We start from the raw sequence: 11335 nt of genomic DNA on the forward strand, positions 1-11335 counted from the left end.
GTATCAAGGAAAAATGTGGAGTGGCGTAATTCAATTATCAAACAGGGCCACGAAGAATGCACTAAACTGCTAAAATGATTGACAGATTTAATGTATACAATGCAAAATGATCTTAAATGCATTGACATCCAACTTATGAAAGATGATGCCCAAACAATCAAAGCTACCACAGATATGACAAAAATCTTCCAGGAAAGGATACACTTCATTTAGAAGACAAAATTCTTGACTACAAATGATTTCTCAAAAGTAGCCAGGATTGAGTCAATGCTCACGGTTTGTTCCGATCATCTGGAAGCGCACACGAAAATTGGTGACACAAGTAAATATGGACAAGGAGGTTTGGAAGCAACAAATCCAGCATATTGGACTCCCCTACTTTCAAGTCAAGTCATCCTGAAATTCTCGATGAAACATTTAGAGTGGCGTGGCATGCACAATTCTGCGGCAAAGCAAGATAGACCAGTGGCTTCCTCTGCCATGGTGGAGTCATGATCAATTTGGGGATGAGTTGTTAGCCTTTCTATGGCTGTTATTTTAGTTTCTCTTGTTTTTAGTAAACAGTTTCTTTAACCTCTGGTTAAAGTGAAGTTTTAATGATTATGTAACAAACTATGAAGCCTGGAGGCTATTTAAGCTAGGAAGTAAGTTTATGTTAAGGTCCAAAAAACTATGATTTTTCAAGGAACAAACAATATCTGTTTTCTGTGAATTTATTAAAATTGGAATGACTGATTTAGCAATGAAATGTTATGGTGTGTAGTCGTTGAATCTGTGTGTTTGAGGATTGGCGATCTTTCTTGAGAAATCAGCTAATGTGCATGATATCATTTTGTTATCAGTTATTCCTATGTTTTCTGGATTCATTGTTACAATTATTTGCAAGTAAATTCATGTGTGGATTGAGTTGTACTGATTCCCCTTGTCCTGTAAGACATGAGAGAGAATTGATCAGAGTTCGTACTGCTATGCATTTGCTTTTACTCTAAATTTATGAAATGAACATGTGTGAAAATTAGAGTCTGTGAGCTCTTGTTTGAAATTTCTCTTCAGAATATTCTTTCTATTTTATTTCAAAAGCATTCCTTTGTGTTGATAGATGAATGCTAAAGCCTTTCCACATTTTCTTGTTAAAAGTATATTCATTTCAAAGTTGTCTGCATAAAATTCATTGCAAATCATACGAGGAGCTACCCTCTAATGCAGAGGATGGATTTTTAATTGGTTCATCCAACAATTGGTTTATTTGTTTCCTTTCATAAAGGGGTGTACACGAGTCATATTATTATTCGAAGAAATCAAACATTATAATCTAAAGAAAGGGACAAATATGTTAACCAACAAGGGTATATCAATCAAACCAGATGAACAATGTGCCGAGTGGTGCCATCCATGGTGGATACCGGATTATCAAAAAAGACGTAACATATGATATATGCGGGATGATTCAAAGTTAGTTCATGGTGAACATGGAAAGATTAAAGAAGGATAAGAAGAAATCCTTCAAATACGGCTCTCTACTAGTATGTATATTCTTCTATGTGCTAAAATACTTTCATGGTAAGGGTAATGTAGTATGGTCACAAGAGAAACCTATCATGGTTAAGATAGGTGAAATGATTAGGGATCTAGGAGATAATTTTGAGGAAGCAATGTGGGGTTATTTCAAAGAATTCCAAACTAGAATGCACAAGAGGGAAAGAATTCCAACCAGAATAGTGCAGAAATACAAGGACAACATCTATTTTCTTGTAGATACAGATTGTTGTATTATCCAAGCAATTGAACCCAGAACTTTTTGGGTTCCACCTATGGGATATCAGGTTTCAGCAGATCTGGTTAAAATTCATATCAATATGCTTCTATCTAAACTGGTAGATTTGAAGGCAAAGAGGTTTGGAACATATAAGGAGGCAAGTTCTAAAATAAAACAATAACTTCAGGCGCCTATCATTAAAAGAACAGTAAAGAAAATGATAGATACCCTTGACAAGAAATATGGAGGTGAAGCATCTGGTGCCACTACCTCCACCGGTGCGAGTGAGCAAGCATGGGTCACACCTGCCAAAGATGAAGAACTAACCGATGAAAAGAAGAAATTGACAAAAACAAAACCAAAGGGCACTACAACAACTAAACCGACAACATACATGAAGGAAAAGAATCCAGGTACTCTGGTATCTTCACCAAGCAAAGATAGACTGGTAGGAGTAAATTACATCAGAAAAAGGAAGAGTGATCCAAAAATTAAAGAGGATAAGAAAGAAGGTGACATTGGGTCAGATGTGGAAGTAACATAGATTAGAAGAAGTCAAAGGAATAAAGCTCCAACAATTGATGAGATGGTGCATGGCATCAAAGAATTTGGAGGTTTGTCCAGTGTTGGAAGGAGATATTCTCTTAGTAATGATGAAGACAAGAGGAAACTTGAGGGAGCTTTGATCTGGAACTTGCAGACCTTTTGTATAACCCCTAGTGAGTTGTATGGCATTATTCAATCAGATTTGCTGGATAAAATTGAAAGAAGATGGAAGTCTGCTCTAGCTATTGAAAAAGAGCTCATAATAAAAGCTCTCATGGAAGTGCAACATGAATTAGATTTTGATCAAGCTTCATTGGTGGTTGAAGCATGCATTTAGCATTTCAAGATAAGGAACAAAACTAGAAGAGTGGCAGTAGGTGAAATTAGAGAAGTGCACATTGAAGGTGCTGCCATGTGGAAGGAAATTATGGACTAGCAAAAAAAGGTTGAAGAAGAAATTGAACAAGAAACTAAACAGGACAAAGGGGCAACTGTCCTTGATAAAGGGAAAGCTAAAGACTCCACTGAAGGATTTGATACATTCTCTGTTGAGGATATCATAGGAGATGTTGTGTTAGACATTCCCAATATGACAACATGCATTGAACAATCGGTTCATACTTCACCAGTATAGGAAGCCGATAAAATTAAATTGTTAGGTCAAGATGAAGTGTTAGTTGAAGACATTCCTTATGAGGATACACCTCACAGAAACTTACCAACACCAAATCCTAATCTCTCTCAAGAAGGAAAATAGGAAGAAAAGAAGACAGAGGAAGAGAAGAGAATAGAGGAAGGAAGTGAGGTAGAGAAGAGAACAAAGAAAGAAAAAGAGGAAGAAAAGAAAACAAAAGAAGGTAAAGAGGAAGAAAAGAAGACAGAGGAAGAGAAGAGAACAAAAGAAGGAAATAAGGAAGAAAAGAAAACAAAGGAAGGCAAAGAGGAAGAAAAGATATCAGAGGAAAGAAAAGAGGAAGAGAAGAAAGTAGAGGAAGGAAAAGAGGAAGAGGAGATAAAAGATAACACAGTAGTGTTGGATACCCCTCTGGTAAAAAGAAAATTAGACTTAGACAAGGAAAATGTAAAGAAAAAGGTAAGAATTGTCACAACAACTAGCTCAGAAGCTGAACCCTCAAAAATCGAAGAAGGAACAAAGTAAGAAGAAGAAGGTGATTCAGTTATAGATATAAAGAAGATGACCCCAAAATAGTTGACGAAAGTCTCAGAAAAATTGAGAATCTAAGCTGAAAAGGTAAAACTGAGAGAAAAGAAAAAGAAGGCAAGAATCCTCACCTCTGCCAAAACAATTCTCTGATCTCATACCAGACATTGCAGTTGATGATACTGCACCCATTATTGATCAGTTGAATACTCTGGTCAAAGCAATAAGTTCAGAGGCAACCGATCTGGAGAAGGTTGCAATAAGACAATATGAATCTAAGCGAGGAGATAACCTAATGGAGCAAATATCAGTTGGCAAAGTTGCTCTATCAACCAAAATAGAAGAAGTTAAGACCATACTACAACAAGTTGGTCAACTCCTGTTGAAATCTTCAAACTTTCCTGTCTTAATCAAAGATTTGGATGATAACATAAATCAGATTCAAAAGGAGATTCAGGATCTGGTAAGCTCATTTGATCCTCTTAGTAGTTCAACATCAACTTTCACTAGAAAAATCAAAATGCTCAATCATCAACTCAGAAAGTTCAAAGATGAAGAAGACAAAAGAAGTCTTAGCATGTTAGAGCTCCAGTGCTATTTAGCACCAATTATAGGCTTCATGCAACTAAACATTAAAGAGGAAAACCACCTAATTGATGCATCGGACTGCAAGACAATTGACGATATGAAGGTCTTCATTGCAATATTACATGGCCACTTTACTACCATGAAACAAATTCAATCTTCATGGGAATCTTCCTTAAAAGTGGCTCAAGAAACCTTCAAAGATATTTTTGCTTTATTTTGACAAATCATCTTGAATTGTCTTTGCCATTGATGGCAAAAGAGGGAATTTGGATTTTATGGAGTCTTGTTAGGAACAGGGGCCATGAGACTGACACAGTAGATGGGACCGACTTAGTAGTTTGTAGAATTTGCCACCAATGCCAAAGGGGGAGTTTGTTGGAATTCTAATGCAATTTTGTATGACCGGTAAACAATATGGTTGTCATTGTTGGAAACATCTTCTCCTTAGTCTTCCCAATCCTTAGGGAGTAAGCAAACCGGGAAGTGAGTAAACAGGTAGACAGTAAGACTGAGCAGTGAGTAAATCGACAGACAGTAAGTATACCAGCAAGTAGTAGATTGACAAGTAGTAGACCGACAAGTAGTAGACCAGCAAGCAACAAGGCAACCGAGAAGCAGTGAGTAGATTGGTAAGGAAGACGTCCACCAACTAAGAAAAGACTAAACTTGTACACTGGAAGAAATCGGCTAGTCAAGGTATTGATCGATTCATCGGAAAAGTTGGTAATCGACAGAATGGTAACATTCAGTTACAATCATCTAAATCAGAAGTCTTCTCTCAGTCAACCAACGAACATATCGACATGTTTGACATAATTGACAGAGATTCCTGCATGATTCCAGAAGCGCATTTTAAGGCTTGACAACGGAATTTTGAAAGGTATGTTTTGGAGGGAAAAGTTGGCGAAAGACTTAAGGATCTATAAATACACAAATCTCATTGCTAAGAAGGTTGTTGTCAAGGTGATTAAAGTTAAATATGAAAAAAAACACAGGGGGAGTTTCATAGCGTACATAGACGAGTGACAGAAGACCGGTAGAGTGGGGTTTCACAGAGTAGTGACTCAGGTGACAGAGGACTGGTAGTGCAGGATTCAAGTATCAGCAAACCGACAGAAGGAAGAGTTGTGAAGGACAGGCACAACCGATGCAGACCAAGACTGATGACTAATTGTGATATGATCAGGCTAATGTGTAGCTTCATGTGTCTGGTCATTTTATCTGTTGTTTTGAAATGACTGCAATATAAATCCCTTAACTAGGTGGACTTTAACGGGTCCCATTGTATAAATCCCTTAACCAAGTAACATCTTAACTGATGTTCTAAGTCCTTTAACCAAGCTACCTTTAACAGGGTAAAGGCACTATTGACCTTCATCAAAATCCCTTAACCAAGTGGCACCTAACCAGTGTCTTTGTAATCTCCTAATAGGGATGGCTCTTCACCGGGCGTACTCTAGAAGAGTACAAATTTTGTGAGTTCCTACTCACACCATGGTTTTCTCCCTATTGGGTTTCCACGAGATAAATCTGTGTGTCTTTGTGTATCTTTTCATGCATGCTTAATCTTCTGCAGTAATTGTGTACATTGGTGAATGGTTAATTAGTTCATATTTAAAGCTAAAGTTTCAATTAGTAAAAATCGGTAATGTACTGATTCACCCCTCCCCTCTCAGTATCGGTTGGATCTAACAAATAGGTCATAGGGATCAAAGTTTTTCATTTCATGTTAATTCTACTTTGGGAGGAGTTATTCTTAGAGTGGGAACATGGGTTTGACTAGCCCAAGTTGGACCGAGACTTGTCTTGTAGTTTTTATACCCATGATTTTGGGAATCTATTGATGGTTACTTAGGTATCCTTAATCTAAAAACCGAAGGCTTGAGAAGGATATTGTATGGTAATTAATTGTAGGTATATGCTTCTTAGTTGAGTCTATATTTAAATATCGATGACCCCTATTGAAGCACTAAATTTTGTATTGTATTTGATCACATATATTGGGTGCACTTAAACTGTTGTGTTTTTACCATAACTTTTTGAATTTATATATTGTATACATTATATTGTCACTCTATTTAAATTTGTATAGCTTTGTTTTTGCTTGCATTATTTAAAGTGTGTAGGGGCGATGAAAGAAAGAGTGATTTGGAAAACTACTATATCTAGATATGGATCACTCCATAAGATTGTAGTAATAACTTAGATGTTAAAATGTTGCTAAATTTAGGAAGTTGATTGATGAAAAGTAGCTAATTATTTCCCAAGATACAAAATGAGGTAAGAGGTGATGTCTTTTAATACATGATATAGATGTGCAAAATTTGAAAGTTTTGGAATGAGAGTAAAAACACAACTACTAGTTGGGACCGAATTAGTTTGTACAAGCATAATTAAATTTAAATTTTGAAAAATTTGAGTTAGATGTGTGAGTTGCAAAACTAACTTGGCTTAGAAATCCGTGAGCTCATATATCAAATGGGGAGAGGAATGTGTAGTATAAGAGTTGAAAAATGTTTAAGAGCCTAGATTTGATTCAAACTATGATAGTTATCTAGAAACTCGGGAAAAAGAAGTTTTCAAATCACTCAAAATCATACTCTAAGTCAAGTGGTTAACCATTCACATAAAGTGACATAAAATTAATGGCAAAGAGTGTAGGGAATGCATCTTGTCAATTATAACATTATTGTAGTGGTGAAGTTTACATACCCAGGCCATTTTCTATTTATTTTAGTGCCTATTTGAGGTAATGCCTTGATACATGTACATAGTGACAAATGGTGTGATCTTGTGTGAAGTTGGGCTTATTACCCTAGTATTTTTATCAATTTATACACACTTTTGTACATTTGTATTACTAACCTACTTATCACACCTATTTGTGCACCCACCACCATTTAATTATCCACCTTGATTTTATTGCTATCACATTTTGACAAATGTTTATGGTCATAAGGAAGACCTTGAAATCATAAATTTGTTGGTTGATTGGCCACCTCCACCCTTCTTCCATGAGCCAACTACACATATGTTTGGTGTAATTTTATGCCATGTGCTAATATTTAAAGACATTAAATATATTCATTCTAGTCACTATGTTCATCTCCTAATTAATAATTCTAAATCATTGGAATAACCAATAGAAACACATTACAATTTGGTGCAATATAAAGAGTAAATAATTTGTGTACTTAGGCATGTACTTACTATTTTTCATATTATTTAATTTTTAGGGATTGAGTTGGATAAAAGCTCATTGTGAGTTAATGATGATCTCTCAAGGTACTTTTAAATACCACTAAGTTTGTAGATATCTCAGAACAATAGAATTGAAGGTTGCATATTGAACAAAATTACACAGTAGACCATTACAAATTATTATGATGAATCTAAAGATCAAGTATAAATCTACAATTGTGTATTTGTTTCAGAGTTGTGGAACTATCCTATGATAGAGTAGCGATCCAAATTAGTTTTCCAAGTAGTTCACTAATAAAGAGGCACTATTTCTAGATTTGACATTTGATGAATTCCGAAATCTTATCTATAAATAATTATACTTATTTTATAAATTTATTTACTTATTCATTATGTATTTGAAACAATGCAAAAAATTTGCCAAGTAGCCTAATCAAGGGAGCTCAAGTCCTAAATATCACCAAACTATTGAACCCCTTTTTTTAAAGTGATAAGCTTACCTTAGGAAAGAAACCACAAGAGATTGATTGTGATATTAAACTAGCTTGTTCCATCAAATAGAAGAGGTCAAAAAATTGAACCTATGTTGTAAGGAAGATTTTTTTCAATTTGAAATTTTGCAAACTTGTTGCTAAGCATTTTATAAGGAGTGTAGAGGATATGATTCTTTTATATGAAAGAAGGGTGCTAGAAAGATTTGTCTAACCATCTTACAATATGCCATTTCCCTTTAACAACAACAAGATTAATTTGGTGACAACCTTTTTTTTTTTTTGGAGTTCTTTTGAAACAACTCTAACTATCCATTTGGCTAATAAAAGATCCCAATTAGACCACAAAAGTTGACAAATGATTTTATGTAAGTCCCCATAACCCTTCCTAGAAGATATCTACTATGAATAGTGATATACACAATAAATAAAGAACATATGATTCACAACTTGAATCTTGCTCACTAATAACATAAATTTATTCTCTCAAATTCAAAATTTGTTTTTAACCAATTTCACACATTGAAAAGAGGAACACAATCTAAAAGAAATACCCAAACAATGAATGATCTAACAATGTTTGATATGATTTCATTATTAGGGAATCTAGTGTGGAACCAAATCAAGTTTAACCATAATAACAAATTCAGTTTTATGATTGTCCTTTAGCACCGTGTTCTTTTATTTAGTCAAGCAAGGTTAACTAATTCCATTTTCTATTACAATTATAGAGGAGGAAATAGTTACAAACAATGCCTAAGATATGGTATGATTTTTAGTGCATTTCTCCTTCATTGAAAGCAGTTGAACTGTCTCATCGGAAGAGCAAATAGTTTAAATTTGACTTTTCCACGTGTATTTGCGTCATGCAGCTTTAAAAAGACGACTTTAACGTTGTTTCGAATCTCGTTAAATCATACAAATATCTAGGGTCATCCAGGGCCATCCATTTTTGTAAGTATAGCTGGATCATCATCATGGAGCACAAGACGTGGTGACGTGTACACATGCAGGTATACACAGTGTGTAGTATACAGGGCGCTCTACTTATGGTGCAGCTGGCTAAGTTATTGTGCAACGATTGCTATGAGAAGGCAAGTTTTGGGTTGTCTGATTTTTCCTTTTTTGTGGAGGAAGAAAAATTAAAAGACGCGGGTTTTTTAATTTTTCTTCATCCTCTAAGGCTTTCGACGAAGGAATTGATGCCACATTCTTGCATTGCCTGAGAATTTCATTTAAGTTGCATTGTTTTTCTTACCATTTTCCATGATAATGGATCCAAGGTTTTAGGGTTTCAGTATCCTTGGGTTTCTAGAACTGTTTAAGCTGAGAGACTTGTTTCAAAATTACGGAAGTAAAAACTTATTCCCAAAATATATTAATTAAACTTGGCAGTCATAGTCTGGGGTGCGGATTTTTTATTTGCTTTGGACGGCTGAATTTCTTAGGGATCGATTGAACGATTTGCAGAAATTGCCCGTGTTGGAGTTTGATAGGTCTCTTACTTGCCTAATTTCTTGATTTATTAGAAAGATTTTACTTAGAAGGGTTTGAAAAATGGTGAGCATTGATGGGATCATATTGGAACCTCAGAGTTCAGGTTGGGGTTTTGAGGGGCAGAAAGTTTTTCGCTATTGAACGTGTATTTGATAAATCCCTGCTTGCTAAATCTTCGTTTTCTTAGGAAGTTTTTAATTTTTAAGTTCAGGGATTGACAAATGGCTGGCATAGATGATGGGGAGGTCGATTTCTCGAACCAGGAGATATTTGGGGGCACCAATATGCCCGTAGATGATCTTGATAGTGGGAATTCTATGGAGAGGTTCTTTGAGGAGATTCTAAGGGACACTCATGCATGCACTCACACACATACCTGCAACCCTCCCGGACCAGATAATACTCATAGCCACACATGTTTTCACACGCATACAAAGATCCTCCCTGCTCCAGATGAGGAGAAATCGGCAGACAGCACACAAGACAGTTCATCGAAGGCAAAGAAGAGGTCTGGGGGTAATAGGGAGGCAGTCAGAAAATACAGGGAAAAGAAGAAGGCTAGGACAGCATCCTTGGAAGAGGAGGTTTCGCATCTGACAGCTCTGAATCAGCAGTTGATGAGGCGATTGCAAGGCCAGGGAGTATTGGAGGCTGAGATTGCGAGGTTGAAGTGCTTGCTTGCTGATTTCAGGGGCCGAATTGATGGGGAATTGGGGTCTTATCCATATCAGAAGTCAGCAACAAGGACAGAAAAAGCAACAGATGCTCAGTTTTTGCAGCCATTGCCTGGGGGATATGTAATCAATCCCTGCAATGTTAGGTGCAATGCTGATGTGAGTTGCCCGGCTCCTCTGTTGGCATCTGACGGTGACGGTGGTGTGCAGAATGAACATGGGAGCACCGGGTGTTGGAATGGAGGGTGTGGTCAGATTCCAGCGCCTAATTGTCAAGCTTTGAAGGATGATATGGGAGTTACCTCTAGTGGGCTTTCTGCATGTTCAGAAGGGGCTGTGACAAAGATGATACCTGTGATGACTTCATGTGGAAAACAGAAGAAAGGTACATTTTCTGCTCAGTGATTGCTGTACATCCTGTAATCCTTAAGCCTCTAGAATTCTCTGCTTGGCAGATAATTTTTGCCCTTATTTTTGGGACAGGTATGCGTCAGTAAGCAAAAAAAATTAGCAATTATGTTCCATCTTTCATTTCATTTTCTGTGATAATTGATAAAAACTTAAAATAGTCAGGTATTGGCTTCCTGGCTTCTATGAGGTTTTACGTCTTCTGTGTCGTATGACTCTTTTTGTTTATTCTATTTTAAATTTGGGACATCCTGCACAGCCTAAGGTGCTGGCCTCTGTGCACATGATAATGGCTAATATTCAATAGAAAACTGATGATTTTCTATAGTACTGTACAGATCAATGCGATAAAGTGTGCTCAACTTTAGCCTATTATATTTCCGTCCGGATTCCCTCAAATTCTCGCAATTGTTATAATGTGCAAGACAAGGGATTTAGTAGTTTGTGTTAATGCAGATCATTCTTTGCTAATAACAGAGTTTGAGTAATAATTATCAAAGCATGCTTCATGCCGACAAACTAGGATTGTATTGTTCATACACTCATGTTGTTTTGATATATTTTGTTCTACTTCTTTGCTGTCCTAGTGATTTTCTATTATATTTATTGTGCTGTTCCATTATTTCTTTTGTCTACTTGTGCATCTCCTGTTGGATTGATTTTTCTTGCGGCAATGTTGAACATTCTGTATTATGTTAGATGTTGGAATACTTGACAATTGTCTCTGTTATTGTTCTTGGTTGCTCTAGCTTGTTGCTTACACTTATTTTCTATCATGTATATATGAAATCATTTCTTTATAAGTCAAATATAATACTATCTCAATTTAAAGGCAAGTCCCCTGAAACTGTACTTTGAACTACAGATCCTTGAGTTAAGAGGCTGTCTGCCAAGAGCTGAGCATTAATCTTATCTTAATGGCATTAATTAGGACATCAATTATCACTGTTACTTACATAATATGCTTGTACAATGATTGACATGATACTTAGTCTTGTTGATAATCATCTGT

General features: G+C 36.1%; 1 protein-coding gene across 1 annotated transcript; it reads left to right on the forward strand.

Moving 5' to 3' along the window:
• The first annotated feature begins 8634 nt into the window (after positions 1–8634).
• On the forward strand, positions 8635–10704 carry LOC131036346 (basic leucine zipper 23). The gene is made up of 2 exons (XM_057968212.2): positions 8635–8838; positions 9453–10704. The coding sequence occupies exon 2, from the start codon at positions 9463–9465 to the stop codon at positions 10318–10320; it is 858 nt and encodes a 285-aa protein (XP_057824195.1). The 5' UTR covers positions 8635–8838; positions 9453–9462; the 3' UTR covers positions 10321–10704.
• The last annotated feature ends 631 nt before the right edge of the window (positions 10705–11335 follow it).

Source organism: Cryptomeria japonica, chromosome 2 (assembly GCF_030272615.1).
Source record: "Cryptomeria japonica chromosome 2, Sugi_1.0, whole genome shotgun sequence".
Taxonomy (NCBI): domain Eukaryota; kingdom Viridiplantae; phylum Streptophyta; class Pinopsida; order Cupressales; family Cupressaceae; genus Cryptomeria; species Cryptomeria japonica.

Excerpts from the sequence above, each read along its gene's own strand:
- LOC131036346 (XM_057968212.2), top strand. The coding sequence starts at position 9,463 with ATGGCTGGCATAGATGATGGGGAGGTCGATTTCTCGAACCAGGAGATA.